This window comes from Patagioenas fasciata, chromosome 1 (assembly GCF_037038585.1).
Source record: "Patagioenas fasciata isolate bPatFas1 chromosome 1, bPatFas1.hap1, whole genome shotgun sequence".
NCBI lineage: Eukaryota > Metazoa > Chordata > Aves > Columbiformes > Columbidae > Patagioenas > Patagioenas fasciata.
In genome coordinates, this window is record NC_092520.1 from 16707756 (window position 1) to 16730301 (window position 22546).

A 22546-nucleotide genomic window follows, 5' to 3' on the forward strand; every position below is an offset into this window, starting at 1 on the left:
AGTCTTCCCTGGCAAGTGCTGTAGCCATACCACCGAAGTTGCAGAAGGCAAAGGCAGGGACTGGGAGAACGAAGAACCACTCACTGGAGGAGAAGATCAGGTTCTAAGTCATCTAAGATACCTGAAGGTACAGAAGTCTGTGGACCAGATGCGATGCATTTGTGGGTCCTGAAGAAACTGGCAGATTAAATTGCTAAGCCACTACCCATCATATTTGAGAAGAAGTGGCAGTCCAGTGAAGTTGCCACTGACTGGAAAAGGGGAAGCATAACACCCATTTTTAGAAAAGAAAAAAAAAAGAAGACCTGGGGATCTACAGGCCAGTCAGTCTCACCTCTGTGCCTGGCAGGGTCATTGAGCAGATCCTCCTGGAAACTATGCTAAGGCACACAGAATATAAGGAGGTGATTGGTGACAGCCAGCATGGCTTTATTAAGGGCAAATTGTGCCTGACAAATTTGGTGGCTTTCTGTGATGGGGTTACAGCATTGATTGATAAGGGAAGAGCAACTAACGTCACCTACCTGGACTTGTGCAAAGCATTTATCCCTGTCCCACATGACATCCTTTTCTTTAAATTGGTGAGACATGGATTTGATGGATGGACAATTCAGTTCATGAGGAATTGGCTGAATGGTCACACTCAAACAGTTGCAGTCAAAGGCTCGATGTTCAGGTGGAGACCAGTGATAAGTGGTGTTCCTCAGGCATTGGTATTGAGACTGGCACTGTTTAACATCTTTGACAACATGGACAGTGGTATTGAGTGCACCCTCAGCACGTTTGCTCCTGACACCAAGCTGTGTGATGTGGTCAATACAATGGAGGGAACGGATGCCATCCAAAGGACCTTGACAGCCTTGAGAGTTGATCCGTGCAAACCTCATGAAGTTCAATGAGGTCAAGTGCAAAGTTCTGCATATGTGTTGGGGCAATCCCAAGCACAAATACAGACTAGGCAGATAATGGATTGAGGACAGCCCTGAGAAGGAGGACCTGGGAGTATTGGTTGATGAGAAGCTCAACATGACTTGGCAATATCCCCTTGCAGCCCAGAAAGCCAACCATATCCTGGGCTGCATCAAAAAGAAGCATAACAAGAGGGTCAAGGGAGGTGATTCTCCCCCTCTACACTGCTCTGGTGAGAACCCACCTGGAGTACCACATCCAGCTTTGGGGCCCCCAACATATGAAGGACATGGACCTGTTGGAACAAGTTTAGAGGAACGCTATGAAGATGATCAGAAGGCAGGAACATGTCCCCTATGAAGACAGGCTGAGAGAGTTGGGATTGTTCAGCCTGGAGAAGGCTCCAGGGAGACCTTACAGCAGCCTTCCAGTACCTAAAGGGGACCTACAAGAAAGCTGAAGAGGGACTTTTTACAAGGGCATGCAGTGATAAGACAAGGGGTAATGGCTTTAAACTGAAAGAGGGTAGATTTAGATTACATATAAGGAATTCTTTACCCTGAGGGTGCTGAAGCACTGAAACAGGTTGCTCAGAGAAGCTGGGGATGCCCAGTTCCTGGAGCTGTTCAAGGCCACTGAGCAACCTGGTCAAGTGGAAGGTGTCCCTGCCAGTGGCAGGGGGGATGGAACTGGATGATCTTTAAGGTCCCTTCCAACCCAGCCCATTCTGTGATGATTCTTTGAAATGTATACGCTGATATCAGTATTCATATTTAATTTTTCTATAAAAATGACTGTTGGGTTGTTTTAACAAATTATCAGGAGAAAGCATTAAAAACAGTGATGAAATGAGTATGCAGTTCATAGGAGTTCCTCAGTAATGAGGAACTTAGAGGCTTTCTCTTTTAGTAAGTTATATCTGAAAGACTGAGCAAAGCCTGCAAGTTGCAATGTTGTTGTTCTTCATTTTGTGTGCAATTACATACTCCAATAAGAAATTATCTAATAGCTTGTGGTATTTTACATTACAATTTATATATACTCAACAAACTATGGTCTCAGAAGAATTGAATTTAAACTGGTACTGTGATGTCAGGATGCATACAAAGACAAAAATACGAAACATAACATTTCTAAACTCTGTACGTTTCTTACACTTTGAACAGTAAGTAACCTTGTTGTATAGGTTTATAATAATGCAGAGAAGACTTCGTCCTTCATTTTTCAGTTAGTCATAAACCAAAATATCTGTATTACTCTTTCACTTAGATTTTCTCATGTATTTGCTTGGTAGCTGAGTGCAATATGGGCTTGCAATGAAAAACAAGTGAAAGTTCTGACAAAATTGCAGTGCCCGTGAATGACCATGGAGGCAGAGATCCTGTGTGTTCTGGAGAGCAAGATGCCATGTGACAATTCAGAAGTTTATTTAATCTGAAAAAAGTCAAACCTATTTTTTATTTTAGGAGATACTTCAGTAAAAGTAAAATCTGATTTTACCTTAAATAAAATACTAGAAATTGAAATAGGAAAACATTTTTCTCCCAAAGTCTAGGGTTTTCTTTTTGCATTTGTGCGTTGTATAATTTTCCAATAAAGATTTAAGTTCTGTAGCTGGAATTCAGTGCAGCATCTCTTGAAATTATTGAATAAATTTGGAGTTTCAGTGGCTGTAATGGAATGGAAGTAAGTAATAAAAATGTCAATGTGAAAGCAGCAGTACACCTCAGAGCCTGAGTTACTCAGGATTTACACATATTATATTTATTTTGTATTTATTATTTATTTATATTTAATTTGCTTTGAGGTTGAGCTAGTTTTATCAAAACGAGCTATATCTAGCAGCATGGTTTATAGTGCCCAATACAGGCTTGTTGTGCTGGGGACACTACTGCTTTTTATATTGACACATTAACACTAAAAGCAGTGATTCAGCTAAATGGAGATTTTTCAGAAATTCCAGCACTTTTGAAGTAATTCGGTGGTCAGAGTCAAATCAGAAGAGTGGTGACTTTATTGAACATCTCACAGACAATACTGAAAGCATTATTACAGTTTTAATCCATTGTCAAAAAAGGAGGAATATCTGAATTACTTCAAAGGTAACAAGGTCATGTGAAGTATTACAAATTAAACAGAGAGTGCTTTATAAAACATAATAGTTCCCGTGAGTTTATTAACTGGACATCACATGTTCCTTTTTAGAATTCTAACCTGATTCATCAGAAGGTGTCTCCTCCTGTGGAGCAACAAGGATCTCCAATCTTATCATTCATTACACTGGAACAATTCAATGCCATCCGTCTTGTGCAAAGTGTCCATCAGTCACTTGCTTCATTAAGTAAAGTTATCAGAGGTACCTCATTACTGAGTTCTGAAGTACAGAGACTAGCAAGTGCTCTGCTGAATCAGAAGGTAAGTCATTTTGTTGTGGCATTATATTACATGCAATGAAAAAACTCAGGGAAACTGAACAAAGTTCTGTAACATATTTTCATGTCACCATTTTCTCTAAGTTCTTTTATTGATAGAGACTCTAAAATGAAGTTCTTTTATTAATAGTGACTTTAAAACAGAACCATAGTTTTTCTGGAATGAAAACCCAGAAAAATATTGCTTCAAGTACTTGCAGAAGCTTCTGAGTATATTATACTTTCATCAAACTTTCTCTTAAAGACAAATCCAATAAGATTAGAAGTTGTTGAATAGCATTTCCATTTCAAACACCATATCATGCTAGATAAGTCAAATATATTAGCCAGTAGAACACGTAAATCTGTCCCTTTTCCTCATTTTTTCAGTTTCTTTAAGTTTTTATTGCAATTGTAATCACAATCCACTCTCTGCATTTATTCATCATGGATTATTACCATATCACACCAGACAAGCTGTGCCTGTCATGCTGACCTATCATCGCACTCTATACAAAAAAAGCAAACAAAATTTTTACATGTGCCTTTTCGATGTTTGCTGGTATCAAACTGGGCATGTTATTAAATTGGTATCGTTAGTGACTGCAAATTTACATGCTCTGTCATTAATAGCTCAATAATTGTATTCCAAAGACAGTCAAACATTGACATGAAACTCTATGGTTTTGATTCACCTGCAGCAATTGATAAATTGTGTTGATACTAATTGAGATTGGCCCTACAATGAGTTAAAATTCCTATTAATATCTTGTTTATCTTCATGTGAGGATCAAGTACTGTTAAAAAGATTGATGGGCATGTATTGATCTATCAAATTTTTAATTAAAATGATAATTAAATTATTTCTCTCTTCAGATTCACGAGACAGCATTTGTTAGCAAAATTGCAGTATAATTAGAATAAATTAACATTTTCATGTTAGCAATTTCATTGCCGTTTTAAACACTTTTTGACTGTCTGGTAGAAATTGGTGCTAAGTAAAAGTCATGGTGAATACAAATTATAGATGTAATGGCCATTTTTTAGTATTTATAGTTATTTCTTGTTACTGAGCGAGCGAGTGTAGCTTGTTTGTGGGCTTTAGCTGCGCTCTTAAATTGTAAGCAGCAGGAGCTGTGAAGCTGGTCACTGTCACAAAAATGTATTTAAAGATTCTGTGCATTTTTATCTCTCACAAACATCAGTTCAGTGCTTCCTGATATATTGAACAAAGTATTTCTGGCATTTCATCTGCTTACTTACCCACTGCCTTGACACACCACTTTATTGGATTGTGACCATGAAGCAATATTTGCAGCAGCTACACCTCACCATGTTTATCATCTTAAAGTGATTTGTTTCATGTATTTTCTATACACTGTTCTTGTTTAGCTCAGTGTGGCCATGCATTACATAACAAAGGACTATTTAAAAAACTTATATTTTGAAAGCACCCAGACTGTAGTTCTTTTAAGATTATAGCACCTGAAGATGCTGGTAGGTTACCAACAGAAATGTGAAACTCAATAAACGTACGATTTCTAATGGTTTCAGCAATTTGCCTTATTTGTGCAAAATTGATGTTAGTGTACATCTGAACAATGCTTCCACACTAACAATTAGCTAAGCTATTACTTTAAATGTAGAGTAATTTAGAGTGATCTATTAGCAACATTAGGTGAATGCCTTCTAAATGATAGATTGGTGAGCTGCCTGTAAATGCATCTGTAGCAAAAGATTCTGCAAAAATTCAAGGATAATATTTTTGAATACAAGAGGTTTTCAAAAAATCATCATTATGTAAAAAGCAATCAGCTAACTGTGCTTATTATTGTTCTTGAATATTTTCTAGTTTATTCGACTGACTCTTAATTAGTGTCCACAGATTCAGATATTTTCCAGTTTTTATCTATAAAAGGTTCACATGGAGTATTTACTTTGAAAGTTATTTTTTTTACAAACTTCTGTCATCAGTTTTTGAAAATCTGTTCTCCACATATGCTGTGAGATTGTGAACCTTCCTGAAAATGCAACTCTAAATGTTAAACAGTATAAACTGTGTATTCTGTTCAGCATCTTCAGTATTGTGCAATATTCCCCAGGTAATTTACATCTATTCCCTTTCACTTAAGTACAAGAATCTGGCAGATGCAATTTTAGTGTGCTTTACAAATTCTTGTGGAGTGGGTACAATTAATGCATTTATCCTTATAAGGATGAAATCTATCAAGTCTTATGAGGAGTAGTTGAGAGAACTGGGACTTTTTAGCCTGGAGAAAAGGAGGCTGAGGGGAGACCTTATCACTGTCTACAACCACCTGAAAGGAGGCTGTAGCATGAAGGGTGTTGGTCTCTTCTCCCAAGCAGCAAGTGATAGGATGAGAGGAAATGGCCTCAAGTTGAGCCAGGGGAGGTTTAGATTGGATAGTAGGAAACTTTTTTTGACAGAAATGGTTGTCAGACACTGGAACAGACTGGCCAGAGAAGTGGTTGAGTCACCATCCCTGGAAGTGTTGCACAGACAAGGTTCTTAGGGACATGGTTTTGTGCTAGAGTTAGGTTAAGACTGGACTCGATGATCTTGAGGGTTTCTTCCAACCAAAGATGATCCTGTGATCCTATGATTCTATGATCTTTTAAGCCTTTGTTTTTGAAGTCAATGAGAAATTTGTATGGGGAGGTCTTGCAGGATTTTATTCTCAGGTGGTGTTCTACGAATATTTTAAGACGATGAGAAGGTAACCATGCAGAGAATTGTACCAGATTCACTTTACCACAGAGCCACACAACTGCATATTCAAGTCTGAGGAGGCAGCAGCAAAGAAGTGGAAACCTGCGGCTTTCCAAGAAAGAATCAACTTAGGCATTTTTGAAGTGTTTGTGGAACCTACTGATGTTTCCTTATTGCATGGCAGAGGTTCTTTTAAGTTCTTCATCAATACTTGTATCTGTGTGCGCCACAGAAGAATTTGCAGGAATATGACCTTCCTATTAGTGGTTGTATGCTTTGATCATTATATTACTTGTATTGCCTTCTTTTTCTTTGTAGATATAGTTGATCTCCAGATTTTTAAAATTCCATTGAAATTGCTAGCTTAAAATATAATGATGATGGTTTTGAAATGGATACTTTCAGTAAATATATTTATATTTCAGTGTCCCCTCACATGGCAAATGAAGTGGGAAGGTCCAGAAGATCCATTACAATATCTTAGAAGTCTTGTAGCCCGAGCACTTGCTATACAGGTAATTTTGAAGAGTAATTTTACCTCACTATGCTGGTGTTTAGTGCCATTGTATATTAGGTGAATTACACTACAGTAGGCCTTTCCAAACTCAAATCCCAAAGAGTTTTAGATGCATGAAAAGGCCTGTAAAAAAATTAAAGATAGATGAGAAATGTGAATACAGCAGACTGAGCAATTTGAAGTTAGTAACTTTAAATACAGTAACGTTTACATCTTAGATTTTAGTCAGTCTTTCTGATGAACTGTGGGGGAAAAGTTAGATTTATTTACTCAGATGAATCTTTACATTTAAGACACACTTTTTTAATCTGGTAGAGAGGCAGGTATAAAGAGATAAAGTGAAGCAGTTCTCGTAGGGGTAATGTAGAAATTAATAGAAGACTGGTCTTTGAAGCAATTAAGGAAAACATCTGTATTCTCCGGGCTTACAAGGAGCTAAAATAGAAGGTGCAGAGTCTGACAACAGCTCTGTCAATACAGTGCAAAAGAGACGAAGAAAATTTTCAGTTAAGGTAGATCTATCTATACTTTGGTTAAGAGAAGAGGTATATTTAAGGTAATAGGTGGAAAAATGAATAAGTCATTTATGTAAATTAATTAGTATTTAAGGAAACAGATTTCATCATGTTGGATACATAGAGAGGAAACTGCAAGAACCTTCCAGGGATGATGTTTGCTGCCAGTGCAGAAAATAATAAACGCAACTGCTTTGTTATGACCATTTAATGGGGACAGGGAGGAGCCCAAAATATAGGCCAGATGGTAGAATAATTATAGCAGAATTTATAGAAGTGTAAAGATGTTCTGAGAGCATTACACAATGACAGAAAGAAAAACAACAGGTGTTACATTTTCTGAGGTCCAATCAGTAAAAGCAAAATTAAAAAAAGGAAATCTGCCTACTTTAAGTGTGAACAAATCAGTATATGCAAAATGCAATAGAGCTGTGTTTTGCTCTGTATTATGTTGTGGTGATAGAGCTGATAGAAATATGTTATTTCTTCCTAGGTAGAAGTTCTGATATTTGGATGTTAGCTTTTTCTTCGAATTAAAACAAAAATTCTCTGTATTGAACAATTCTCTGAGATGAACAGTTCTGAATATTTTCAGCTAGCAATACTGACATTTAACTTTACAATATTGTGTTTCAGCTTGTTAGTCTAGACTGATTTATTTGCTATTGTATCAACATTAAGATATGAAGCTTATGAATCATCATGGGTCTTTGTGTTGGTTATAATTTTTCATCCTTATACTCCCAGTTGCCTCATGGTGACATCTTAAATGTGTTCTGCAGTTTCCTTCTCCTGTGGTATATTGTTATAGCTCAGCAATAATATAAATCAGTTTATAATGGAATTTAGGTCCATCCTAGTCTGTAGGTAAGTATCTTCTCATGGCTGTGGATAACATCAGAAGGGAGAGAAGAGACCCAGAACTACAGCTACTAAGAGGCAAAACAGCAGCCCAAGCAAATGTCAGATGAATGTCAACATTGAAAAAAGGTCCACAAACTGGAACTTACTTTTTGTTTCCACAAGGACTAAGTGCTTAATTTAATTTCTTCAAAAACCAACTCCTTTTATTCTAAAAAGACCTTGTGTTTTAAATGAAAATATTTTCTTCCATTCTTTTGGACTGAGCTGCTTTTAAGTAAATCTGTAAAAACAGTTCTTCCCTTGGATGGCTGTTTGGTCAGGCAGCTGCGAAAAGGCTCACAGCACACACTGATAATGAAGGCTGTTCGACCTCAGAATCATAAACACAACTTTCAGAGTTCCAATCAAGGAAATGTTTATGAACAATGAAAGTTTTTATTTGCACAAGTTATGAAAGTTTTTGTTGAAAATGTGCATATATCTATAAAGTACTCCTAATATAGTATATAACAATTTGTATTTCGTATTTTATCAAGACACTTGTATGTATCTCTCTGGGATGCTGTTATCTTTTGTCTCCTCCTGAGTGAAATCTAGGGTAGCAATATTTAATTTCAATACCAGTTTGACCCCTTAGTGTAAGATTTTTACTGTTTTACTACAGGTTTAATATATGAGGTACAATGAATTTGCTTCTGTTTTGGAACTCTTTCTGCTGTTTCAACAATTAGGTCCCCAGAAAGGTAGACTGGACATGCGAGGTATTATATATGAGGTTTGAACTCTTGGAAATCACATGCTGAAGCTCCTAGAAAACCTCCTGGGAACAGGAGACACAGAATTCTTCCTTCACACCCGAGGCATCTAGGCAAAGAGGTTCCATTTTCATTCACTGCTAACAGGCAGAAAGTCTGCTTTTAGAAAGCCAAGGAAGTCAAGTCCCCTCAATTTTTATCGAGTTAAAGAATGCTGAAGACCAGCCTATAAATCAGTTTCAATGCAACAGTATATGCACATAAAATCTGAGCAGTAGAGGCTGAGAGTGAATCCCAAAGTAGGCACAGACTTAGCCTGGACAGGCACACTGTCTGGCACAGGGGGACGGTACCTTTCCAGGCAGCACGAGCAGCCCTGCTCTGTTCCTGTGGTTCACTGCTCAAGGAGAACACCCTACACGAATCTCATGGATTTTTGGTCTCTCCACTGTCTTGCTTCCAGTCCCTCAGTCTGCAGCATGCAGCTCCTGGATCTCTCGTCCTCCTGCTGGCAAGTACTGAGAGAGTTCGTTAGTGGATTCTCGTCCACCACACAGAGAACACACTTTAACATAGAAATAAAACAAACACCCACAAAAAACCTAAACAAGAAACAACAAACGAAAGAAGAGCTTAAGAGGAGGATAGAATGGACTCTGGTGATCAGGTACAAGGCTGACCAGAGTGTACTGACCAGCAGCCTCCCTGCATGTGACCTACCCTTTTATACCTCTGCCCTTTTATACCTTCCATTCTTATTCGTCCACCATTCACCTTCCCCCACCTTTGGTCCTTCCCCTGAATATCCCATAACAAATATTGTACAATCCCAGAATTGTCACATTCAGTCATCAAATTCACCCACTTGAGCACTCCTAAATAAGTCCTACACCCCTTTAAGTAGTAATCCTCCTTAGTTTGCATAGCATTTCAGAGTTTTTTCTGATAGATTGCCTTAGCAGACTTTGCAGCAGGGACCGTAGATTAATGGTGTGTCCTTTATGGTCTCAGGGGTAGCTGATTCAGATGGATTAGGTTGGCTGTGTTCCCCAACTTATCGTTGTTCCTCTCATCACTCTCTCTCTATTTGAACAGCTGTTATTTAGGTATCTGTACAGTGCAGAATACTTCAGATTTAGTATTCCAATGTTAAAGCACAAAAATTAACCAAAATATTATGTTTTAAATCTGCGTATTATTATAATTCAAAGTTCAGAATACTGCGAAGAATCCACCTTATTCTGAAGAATTAGCATTTTTCTGTTGCTTTTCTTGGCTTCTCCTCTTCAGCTGTCATGAATATCAAAACAAAAACACAACTGCAGACTAACATTGGCTAAGAAACTGAGCCTTAATCGGCTCCCACAGCTCTCATCATGTTGCAGCATGATTTCACTTTGTTCAGAATTTGTCAGGCAGGATATATCTTTCACAACCTTTTATCTAAGTGATAACTGCTTGGTAAAAATTGGAAATTTGCCAGAACTACTATAAAATTTTAGATGTTTTCTTTGTCTCTCGTGTATTGGGCAAATTTGAAGCTCTGATAGATCCAACTGTCATAGCATGTCCCTTTTTAATCACTGTTTCAGTTAGATTATATTAATTAAGTAGTGGCCAGTATAAAGTAGCAGTGATTTATAAAGATACATTGTCCAAACAGGCAGCCACGCAGAATTTAAGACGAAAGTCTTTGGCTCGTGCAGGTTGTAGGGGCTGTCTACTGAAATAAGGTCTGGCTTCCAGGGAAGCTAAAGCATAAGCAGAAGCTTTTTTATGCTCAGAGAGTTCATGTACTCTCATGATACAGAAAGTTGTGTTCAGGCCTGGGTAACTGAGGTGGAAGGGTTCCTTAAGTTTTCTGGTTTGTTTTGTGCACCAGTTCAAGACTTTTACCTTCCAGAGGTACTGAAATCACTATTTCTCATAGTGAAATGATTATTTTCCTGCAGAATGCAGTGGGTTTTCACTCTAAATCCGCAGACTTTGCTGTTTTAAATGAAAATATTTTTTTGGTTGTCAATGAGCAAGGATTATCTCAAGTTTTAGAAAAAAAAATTCTTTATGGATTGAAACAGTTTTTAAAAACCACCATTGGAAAATGAAAGATAGCTCTGCTCACATTTTGTTTGGTTTCATTGTGAGTTGTTGAAACTTAATCCCAATGAGGTTTAGATTATCTTTTAAATTCATGCATCCATGGGCTTTTCCATAAATGTCAGGCTTAAATCTTTTGAAAAGTAATCTGCTTCAACAGAAATCAACCTCTGTAGATTAAACTCTCAGAATTCTAAGCATGTTTTGTGAGAACATCTATTCTTTTTAAATTATTACGTACTACCTTGTAAGCAGAAGTTTGAGCAACATTCTCTGTCATACAAGTAACCAGTTGTTCAGCTCTCTGATTGTAGAATATTGATTGCAGAACATAGTCACTCATAAAAGGATTTCTATAAGTGTTCTATAAAAAAGAAGAAAAAACCAAGGTCATTGTCTCTGTGCAGTTCCTGAGAAATTACCTTATTTTAAAGAAAATGGTCTTTTTTTTTCTAACCTTGTTTTAAATTTAAAAGAACTAGATTTAATGTTCTCTATTTTTCTGTGGGTTCAAGTTAATATTTATATATTCCATAAGTTACAAGAAACTGTACCATATACTATATAAAATTTAAAGCTCTAGCTGATATACTTTATTTAATTTAATAAAATAAACACGATTCATTGATTTTTCTCTTCAAGCTGCAAGATACGTTTTCACTATACAGGAAGAAATGTGAAAAGATACAATGATAAACCATTCATAAACTGTATGCATTTAAATTGCTAAAATCTAAAGTGTATATTGCTTCTTTTCTAATAAGTTGTTTTTCGTTTTATCTGTTTCCGTTATCATGGACAAAGCTGTCTGCAATAGAGAAAGCAGAGTAAAATGGATAGTCTTGTCTGACAAAAGCTCAAGCGAAAAAAGGGTAATTATAGTAGAAGTGGCAGAAAAGGATGTTATCATCATTTGCATATGAAAATGAGTCTCCTTATGTTATGCTGTCAAACACTTTGATAGTCTAAATTCCAGCCATTAGTAAAGAGAAGCCTGCAACAAATACTAATACACTGATTTGCAGGTACACTCCATCAATATGCTTTGTTTTCTTCTAGACAACTTGGCTGTAGCAACTTGTTCTCTGATCACCACTGTATTGACACAAATATTGTGTCTACTAATAATAAGCAATCTATTTAGAATCCTATATAATTTAATTTATAATTGTGATTTCATAGTCATACATGCATACATAGAAATAAATTTCTTGCAGTAATAAGACAGCTTTGTAACTAAAAAGAAGCTAGATCGGATCCTGGTTCTGTTTGGAACAGGAGATGTTTGAGTGGAGACTGGCTTGGTGAAATAGTTTACCAAATATTTCCTCTCTTGATTTGAGATTTTAATTGGTCCAGATCATGGTAATATGGTATAATTATCCTCAAATAGCATTTGCAGATACATATTAAAAAGACCATTTTCTAATAGAAACACATTGCCATTCCACAAGCAAGTATTGTGCCTAATTAGGAGGCTTTTTGACATCTCAGCTGTGATAGAACATCTGAAAGAGACCTCCAGCTTTGATGATGGGCTGTTCTGTTGAGGCTGGCCACAATAAAAAAATGTACCTTCTGGTATAAAGAAAAGCTTCATGGGCTACAAATAACTCATATACTGTACTGGAGGTACCTTTACTCTAAAAGCCTTGGCTTTACCCTGTAGGAACAAACAACAATCCATACCAGCTTATTACACCAATTTAAAAAAAAAAATAATTAATTTCTTTGATTACATGAAGTTATGCTTGGTTGAACAAAGCAATTGGTAGCCCGAGCAGTAATTCCGTGTTGCAGTGTTCTGTTCAATGGATTGTCAGTAGCTTCAGCATGAGCCAGCGTGGTGTGTCCCAGGACACTGAGTCACAGGCACGTCCCAGGATAACTTGTCACAGGCACGTCCCAGGATGCCGTGTCACAGGCATGGCCATGCAGTCATGACATTCCTTTGGACTGGGGTTGCATCAGCCACTCTTTCCCTTCTGTGATCTCTTTTTCCTTGTAGAAAAATAGATTTCCTTCTTCGCCATTTCATCGTGGAGTGTTTTGGGATAGGTACCCCGCAGAGTTAAACAATTTCTGATCAGATTGCTTTAATGTGCTTGATAAATACTGCATACATATCACAGAGTTAGGTTAAGCCTTAATAGTTGCTAATAGAGTTCTGTGACACTGGCATGGCTGAGAGATTTTCTCTGAATTTTGACAGCCTCAAGAGAGGGTGTTAACAGAAAATAAATGACTGGTAAACAGTAGGGAGAAAAAAAAAAGAGACTGATGGCTGAAGTCCAAGGGTCATTGTTTCAGAAGAGGAACAAGGACTGTGAGGGAGATGCTTAATGGACAATCTGCATCTCATGGGATTTTGACCAGAGAAAATGAGCCATAGCAAAGTAAGCAGCTCTCCTTATTGTAACATAGCCTTCAAGCTGGTGCTATAAAACAAATTACTGCAGTGCATTCCATCGTTCCTAGTGCCTAATATATTGAGTATTCAGTACCCTTGTTTAGTCACACAAGCACCATCACAATATAGATTTCAGCATCCTTGCTCCAGAGCTCAGCAAAGGAGTTATGTTTTATGTCATCCTGACTTTGTCCAAGGATTATGGATTATGGTAGGCAGTCTTGTCTGTTATCTGCAAATGAATATTATGTGCCACTGTTTTCCTCGCCCTGCCACTTCTTAGCAGTAGAGGTGGGAACAGTGAAATTTCTTTGAATATTTGTCCCCTTTGCTCTGCACATTTTGTAGTTTCTGGTTCTACAAAGGAATAGTTCCAGCCCTTATAATTCCTTACCCAGTTATACTCTATGTAGCTGGAAATGCCATCTAGCTCCTAGATGTATTTAGTTGTGGAGAAAGAAAATACTAGAAGGCATGAAGCATAAGAGTATTGTCTAACTGGATTCTGTGTTTAGTAATCATATAAGAAATATATAAAAGTAGATATTTTTGGCATACATCAGTCAAGACCTTGTCAGTATGATATTATAGTTCTCATTCAGCATCATCAGTCTGTTATCCTTATTAAATATAGGAACAGCAATTTATGGAAATTTAAGTTCCTGTTTTGTGAAAAAATAAATTAGTGAAGTAACCAGAATGAGACCACATTTGCTAATGCTTCTGTCAGTTACACCTTACTGCACATCTGCTTCTGGCACAGTGTTAGCTAGTGTGTTGATGCTAACGGGCTCAGAATTGTTAGTTCTAACACTGTGCTATTGTTTTAGTTTTTAGACTTTCTGAACAAACAGGGATTCTGAAGCATGTCAAATTGAAATAAAGAAATAATAATATTTTATTTAAAGCACTAACCAGCAGTTTTGGTCTGCATGCTCTGTAATTAAATAAAACTATTTTAAAACAAACAAAAAAACCCCTTCAAATTAAATTCCTCTGTGATTTACCATTTCAAAGTTAGTGTGTGCCAACACCTTATCATGTGCCTGAAATACCACAGTATTCACATGTTCATTTAGTAAAGGATATCTAGCTCAAGAGTAATAGCTCAAGGATTTCACATACCAAAAAAGTTACCAGGGAGCAAATGATTGTAAGCCAGTTGGTCCTGAGAAACTACGCATTGTCCCCTCTGTGCTTGATGCCAGAAAAAAACACCTCTTTCATTTCTTAGCAGTGTAATACAACTACTTCTGCTGGCATTTACCACTGAATGGTATTTACCACTCTAGCATAACTGCTTGATTGACCTTTGCTTAATCTAAACTCTGGTTAGCTGAACACTTACTCCTCTAGCAGAGCTACTCTCCATTAGTTACTCTCAGACTTATCCAAGGTCTTGCTTTTTTTGTCCCTAGTATGTTTAAATACCTCTGTAACTAGTGAAAAACTAGACTTGTACTCTATGGTTTCTGGCTATGCATATTCATGTAACATTGAATACAATTTTCCACCTAGGCACAGAAATGAAATCACTTCTGTAGTGATGTATATAATTTTCTCTTCCAATAAAAGTTCTCTTCTGGGACCACACCAAGGGAAAAACAGTGTAGAAAAGAATAAATTTTGAATGAATTAAAACAGATGAAGGAAAAGTACCTCATTCTTTGTAGAGGAGTTCTATGGGCCTGAAGTTGTATAAATGGTAATGTGAAAATCTGGCTGCCTCTTTATTCCTTCCACTGTTCAGTGTGAGGTGCTCAGTTTGCTTTGGGATTATAGAAGATAAGGAAGGCTTCTCTCTGAAAATGGAATAGATGCTTCTTGGATGTTAAGATAAATGAAGAAATATTACTTGAACCACCTGAGACCACACTTAGAGATTTATTTTTGTAAAGAAAAAAAAATAATCCTTTTACTATACCAAACAGAACCTCATATTAATTGAAGTTTTTAAATCCTGCTAGGAATTGCTTTGCAAGCATTTTGGGTCTTGCTGTTAAGTTTTGATATTATATTTATAATGATTGTATGCTAAATTAATCTATCACGGACAATTCAAACTTAAATTTCTAGTTTCATTGTAACCAGAAAGATTCAGGAAATACTTAAATAATGAAATACAGAAATAGTGAAATAAACAGTTACAAAGTAGTGTGCATGATAGCTTTTTTTATATTTTATTTTGTAATATAAATCTTTTCAGGGCTGGGATATTTGGACTTGTAGGCTCATTATTGGTATAGTGTAAATTATTGATATGATGTGAATTTATTTTAAAAAATAAGTTATACACCATTTCAGCTTTTATATGCCTTTTCCCAGATATTATAGGTACCATATCTAACCAAAGTTATATCTCAGTTCATACAACAAAAACTGCTTTTAGTGAATTTAGATTTTGACTGTTAACTGTTTTGAAGTAGGAAAACAAATTCTGAATGCAGCAAACCTGTTAAAGCCCATATTATGGGAGGTAGAAGCGAGTGGGTGGTTGGGAGGCCATGGATATTGACCTGAGCCTCAAAAAGACAAGTAGCTACATTTGGCACCATCCTGGAGTGGGTGGGAATCTTCTCACTGTAATCTGACTGTCAGGTGACAAATGCATGGGTTGTTTTGGCCTACCTGGCAGGAGAGGTGAAGTTTTCTACTGAGCTGGTGGTGGAAGAAGGACCTTCAGACTGAAATGCTTCATGGCCATGTGGCGTGGTTTAACCCCAGCCAGCAACTAACACCCACCCAAGTGCTTGGTCACTCCCCCTGGAGGGGTGGGGGAGAGAGAGAATCAGAAGAATAAAAGTAAGAAAACTCATGGGTTGAAATAAAGATGGTTTAATAGGTAAAGCAAAAGCTGTGCATGCAAGCAAAGCAAAACAAGGGATTAATTACCTACTTCCCATCAGGAGACAGGTGTTCAGCCATCTCCAAGAGAGCAGGGCTCCATCGCTTTTAATGGTTACTTAGAAAGACAAATACCATCATTGCCTCTTTCTTTTCCCCTGATCTTTACATGCTGAGCATGACTTCCCATGGTATGGAATATTCCTCTGGTCAGTTGGGGTCAGCTGTCCCGGCTGTGTCCCCTCCCAACCTTTTGTGCACTTCCAGCATTCTTGCTGACAGGCCAGTATGAGAAGCTGAAGTGTCCTTGACAGCTCAGCAACAACAAAAACATCAGTGTGTTATCATCATACTTCTTATACTCAATCCAAAACACAGCACTGTACCAGCTACTGGGAAGAAAATTAACTATCCCAACCAAAACCAGGACACCATCCAAGATCAGTGAGAAGTCAAACAACTTTGCATAACTTTTTGACAAATGAAGTCAATGTACGTTTTTATTAGAGGCAGAATAGGACAGGGAAATGAAGATCTTACAGCTAATCTGTTACAGGATTTCTCGTTTTCAACAAACAGCACTTCATTCTTTCTACAGCTCAGCTTAGACTTCCTTCCCTCAAAGACCTGATCTCTTCCAAGCATTACGGCAGTGGCAGTGGATGTACTACTGATAAATGATCCATTTAATAGAGTTTTGACTTTTGAGACTTAGCGCTTCACTAACATACTGCCGTGTGGTCATGTAAGACAAAAAGTACAATAAACATAAGGATATTTTTTTACGCTTGTGTTGTAAAATCTTTGATTGAAATCTTAAATTACTTATGAAACATCTGTGAATGAGCTGTCTTCAGCTTTATGTAGAGCAGCACAAGCAATTACAAACTTTACTTTTGTGATTTAATGAAAGTTTTTGTTATTGTGTTATTTCCTAGTGCTACTTAATTATATGAGTTCAGAATTAATATCACCCATACTGTTCTTTTAATTGGGTGGATTATGAACATCTATGTTCCTGACAATGTTTCTCTTTAGCAGTTACTTTAAAAGTTTATTTGTTGACAGCAATAGACTGATTATATTAAATACAAGTTGAAATGATTGTCTATTTTTATTATACAATAAAACAATATACCAAATCTGTCCTAGCCAGAATGTAGAGTTACTGCTATCTGATAGAAGAGATCATTATATAAAGTCATTAAAAGAATCATGCAGACAAGAGTCATTAACTGTGTACATTTAGCTAATGAAAATGGAAAGCAAAAATCTCCTAACTGATTCATAATCATTTGGGTTGAGGGCTCATAATGGGTGATGTGACAGATAAAAAGATCGCTGATTAAATGTTTGAACATGGGGGAAACATTATGGAGATGTGTCTGACACACAAAATAAAATTCACTGAGTGGTATTTTATAAGATTTTGTCATTTCCAAGATGTTTCTATGGAATTATTTGTCTGTCAGTACTTCAAAGAATACAATGAAGTACTTTTAAAACAAGATATGGGTGCCTGGCAGGTGCATTGTGTAATGACAGTGTACCTTCCAAAATTTTTATATTCAGTGACAAGAGTAATTGCATCATCTTCCAGAGGTTAGTACTGAGAAAGGAACGTGGTTTGTGTTTCTCTGTTTAGTGAAAACACGTGGAATCTGAGTTTCTGATTATTTTCTGGCTTCATATTAAACATTAATCTTTCTGTGCAGTAGCATATGGTTTGCAGCTACTTATAGAGCATACTATACAGCAGCTTAACATTTATACTGCAGCACCATAGTCAGGACTGTGACTGTGTGTAAGAAATCGTACAGTGTAAAAGTTTCAAAACATAGGATTCTGAGTGTGGACTGTTGCATAACCACTCAGGTACCTAAATAACTCATCTGAAAATAACAAATTACTTATTCTGAGATTGTTAGTGTTTTGAGGACGGAACTCAGATTTCATTACTTAAGACACATGGTTTATCAAGATTGCAAGGTGCAATGTGTGTCTCTTTTCTCATGTTGGTACACAATTCATTGCGTTGATGGGAAATTCCAAGCTTGCTGCTCCTAGTAGCAGGCTTCATAGCAGCATTTGACACAGGGTGAAGGAAGTAGATTGGGACATATGCTCTATAAGGATAATTGAGGCCAGTTATTCCACCCACTGCTATTAGTTTAATTTATTACCAACAGAGGCCAGTTTTTATCACCTATTCTGTGAATTCACGTCTCGAAATAATACAACTGCAACATCTCAACATCTTTTGAAACTCCACACACTAAAAAAGGCGGTATCAACCTGTACTGAGAGAGATTAAAAAAAAAAATGTTAGTAAGTGCTTATAAAAACTCCAACTGCGGATTGAAAATCAAATGTTTCTTGATTTTAATACTCAGTTAACACAAAAGAATGATCTTAAAGTATGCTTGGAAGGAATGCAGTTATTTCCCTGAACTTTTTTTCTCTTTTTCTAGAATTGGGTAGAAAAAGCAGAGAAACAGCAACTACTGTCAGACACCCTTGACCTTTCAGAGCTATTTCATCCAGACACATTTCTCAATGCCTTACGGCAGGAGACTGCAAGGTGAGGGAAAAATAATCTACCTGTTTATGTGTGCTAATGTCCTTGTTTCCTATGCGTGGAGATGATTATTTCATTTTGAAGACACAGATGCAACAAATTATGGCAGTTGCTGTCATTAGTCATTTCAATTTTATTACTTGCATTGAAGTAGAAGAGCTGTGAGTTACTTGTTAAAATGCTGAGGGTTTTTTTTTTATTTTAGATGAAATTAAAATGTATTTTCTTTAAAGTAAGACAGTGTGGTACACTGAAAATACACTGGTTTTGCTTTTGTATTTCATTTCTTGTTGTTATATGTCTCTAAGATTTACTGGATATATATTTCCCTTGCAGAGTAATGAGCTGTTCAGTGGACAACCTTAAATTTACAGCATCATGGAAGGGACGAATACATGAAGGCAAACTCCAAGTTAAGGTATTTTACTAGGATGTTTTACTAGAATTTTACGAGGATGTTTTATTAGCATAGTCCAAGTCATCTGTCCATACATTTCCTGGAAAATTGAGCTATAAATATGTTGGTGTACCTGAGATTCAAAGGCTAGTTAATGTATAGAGCTACAAAAATGGTAGAGCAAAAATTCCACAGAAATGGGAGAAGGAAAGCAGTTACCTTTTTACCTCTAGTCACAGTGCTTATTTAAAAATTAAAGTTTAAAATTTAAATTTATCCTTGCTCCATTCTCTTCATCCACCTCTGAGATAAAAAATGAAGCTGCAATTCCATTAGTTAATATCTAAGTGTTGTCCTGAAAGTAGCTATCCAGAAAGACTTGTGGCATGTAGCAAGAGGAAATACACATGCAAATCTGTAAGTCTAAGGCCATGTATTCACATTTGTCAAATCACTGAAAAGAGACTTGAAATGAAGTAAACAAAGTAAACTATAATATGACTAGCTTTTGATATGATAAAGTCCTAACAACTTTTTAATGGACATATAGGGCTACATCCAGCAACCATAAAGTCACAACTGATTACTCAGACAGCAAAGTAGTGATGAGTCCTCAATTGATTTAGTTTAGCTTCTTAACATTTCAGGTGGCACTGTTGCTTTGGTTGAATCCAGATCTCTCTGCACCTGTTTTATACTTAATTTTGTAGCAAATTCACAAAATAAGATTTCTCTGCTACATCTTCCAACAGGTGTGTTGATCCCATGGCAGTGCTGCACATCTCCAGGTGCTGTGTTCAGCACAGAGCTCAGCACCTCAAGCTGTGCTCCTGCAGAAACCCAGGTGAATAACACTGGGCACTCACCATGCGGCTCTGTACCCGTGTGCAGCTACAGCAGAGAGATCATGAGACAAGGAGAGGGAAAGCAAGCAGCAGGGCATCTCCTCTAGCCCAGGCTGCCCAGAGAGGTTGTGGAATCTCCTCTGGAGATGTTCAAAACCAGCCTGGATGCATTCCTGTGTGATCTGCTCTGGGTGAACCTGCTTTACCAGCTGGGTTGGACTAGGTGATCTCCAGAGGTCTCTTCCAACCCCAACCATTCTGTGATTCTGTGAAGACGCAGGCAAACACAAGGCTGTAGGAGGTGTTAGGGTTCTGTGTTGGCTCCTGATGCTATCTAAAATTGTTAATACAGGATGTATAAGGATTTATATTCCTAAACTATTAATAGATTTGTAAGACCAGAACTGTAATCATCTGATCTGACCTTTATACAATACAGTAATTTGAACTTTGTTGAATTAATTTCTGTTGGAACTAGATAATATAATTTAGAAAATTACTCAGTGCTAGTATTTTAATAAGAGTAATGGTTGCCTAGTTCATTTAATGAGAAGGAGATGTGAGTCTAGAACCTGGAGATAAATAAACCGAGGGACTTTCAGGGCAATCTGGTTCCCTGTGATAAATGTGGGATATGATAAACCTGGCATCCTGCAAATCACATGTTCTGAGGCTCCAGATTCAGCCAAGGCTTCTAAGTCCATAGAACTGAGCTAAAACTGAGTTTCGCATCCCAAACCACTCATTCTAGTAGACTGACTATAAGCTGCAGATCCAAGAAGTCTGCAATTCTTCAAAATCATCTTACCATTTTTGAAAAATGTCAGAAGTCAATGTCAAATGCCTCAACTCCATACATGAAGAATATTATCTATGTATTTTCATATGCTAAAAAATATTACAATATTTTAAATCGCTGGATTGAAATAGCTGCTTGAAAACTCAAGAATTAAAACTTAATTAGAGGAAAGAGTTTTATAACAACACTCCCATTAGGTGTATTGAAGCTTATAATTTTTAGTTATGTGCAAATTTATGTGGTAGTTTTTGGTAATATTAGTTAGGATACACTGTTAGCAGTAACTGTTATATGTAGGTAAACAGATCAATATATATTCTCAATCATTTTACAACGAGTCTTATGTGCCAAGAGAAATCAAAAAGGAAAAGAGCATTTTGTTTAAGAGGCAATTCTCTGCCATGGGAATAGTAAAAGCAGTTAGGTGAGTGGTTATTTTTTAACAAGAGGTAAGAATCCTGTCAAGTTTACTTACTTGATTTGAATATTATCCTTTCCTCAGGAAGAGCAATATTAGTAAGTGTTCATCAATATTTTCACTTCAATCTTTTATGTACAGAAAGTCTTTGGAACCCTTTGCCATGATGAATATTTAGATCCCTTTCCATACGTCCTTCCTTGTGCTCGTGGAGAACTGGGGTGAAACTTCTACATTAGTAAAGCTAAATACCACATGAACTGTAACCAAGGCATAAAAATGTCAGTGATTCAGAAAAATCATCCTCTAAATGTGTCTTGTTTGATAAAGATCCTATGGATTGCACGTTAAGCTTGGTTCACATGAGCAATATGAATTTTAATACTGGTACAGTTAATGTTGTATCTGCAGTTTCAAGAATTCAGGCTGACCTAATAGAACAGGGAGTTCAGAAAAAATTCAGTTAGCAGAACAGGTAAGTCCTTAAACACATGGCTGTGGTGAGGTAACTGGGGCTCTATTTTATCCCACTTGTCTTTAGATATCTAACTAGGAAAATGGAGTTTACCAGCTTCATTTTGTCAATGAAGAAAGGTGCCAATTCAGATCTTAAATGAGTTAAATAACCTTCAGGACATACCTGTATTTCTCTGCTGACAGGAGAAAACCAGAATTGCTACAGCCCTGCCATAGTAGTTTTGTTCAATTGCCTGGAAGTAAAAGTTTTTTTCTTAAAAAATCTGTCACATTTTTGAAGTTTAAATAAGCAGGTATTATGGAGACGTAGGCCTCAGGAAGGAGTTATTTAAAGATTTTCCAGACTCTATGCAAAATATGTGTTAAGTTTATACACTGCTGTTATGAGGAACACCATTTATCTTCTTGATTAAAGATGAGAGCATCATTGTATAAAAATATCAGCAATTGTAGACATTTGCAATGGTCTTGTGTGCCAAAAATTTCAAATAATATACCCTGTGATGGTCCGTAAGTCAGAAGTACCAAACACTGGAACTGTCAGTGTAACTACGAAGTAGGCGGAGGAACACTCAGTCAGGCCAAGAATACACCTGGATCTGGGTAAATTATCAAATCTAATCTTAAACTAGCAGTGTTAATTCAGGTGCTAGTTTAGACGTATGATGTGGAGTAGATATCTCCTAGTAAGATTTGATGAATATATGATTTAGAGTCAATCTGCATAAAATTACACCTTCTCGAATATCCCTTCAGATTGCTTTAACCTGCAGTAGCTTTTAGGTACTGAAAATGTGTGGCTATTGCAATATAATCGCATATTGATATGCAAATACATCTGTTTACTTTGTGCACTGATTGTGCTGTCAGACAAAAGCAGATGGTCATTCCTTTTGGCATTCCGTTTTCTGTGATTGTAGAAACATGGTGAGAGTCTTTTGAGGTAGTAAATGGTATGAGCTTGGGTAGAGCTTAATAA

General features: G+C 36.9%; 1 protein-coding gene across 2 annotated transcripts in view; it reads left to right on the forward strand.

The window, feature by feature from the left end:
* The window catches only part of DYNC2H1 (dynein cytoplasmic 2 heavy chain 1), a 163734-nt gene that overhangs the window by 133465 nt on the left and 7723 nt on the right, over positions 1 to 22546 (forward strand). For both annotated transcript variants that reach the window (XM_065831939.2, XM_071803664.1), the window contains exons 84-87: positions 3115 to 3324; positions 6477 to 6566; positions 18525 to 18634; positions 18968 to 19049. In XM_065831939.2, coding sequence (XP_065688011.2) covers positions 3115 to 3324; positions 6477 to 6566; positions 18525 to 18634; positions 18968 to 19049 — 492 coding nt within the window. The remainder of the gene's footprint in view (positions 1 to 3114; positions 3325 to 6476; positions 6567 to 18524; positions 18635 to 18967; positions 19050 to 22546) is intronic.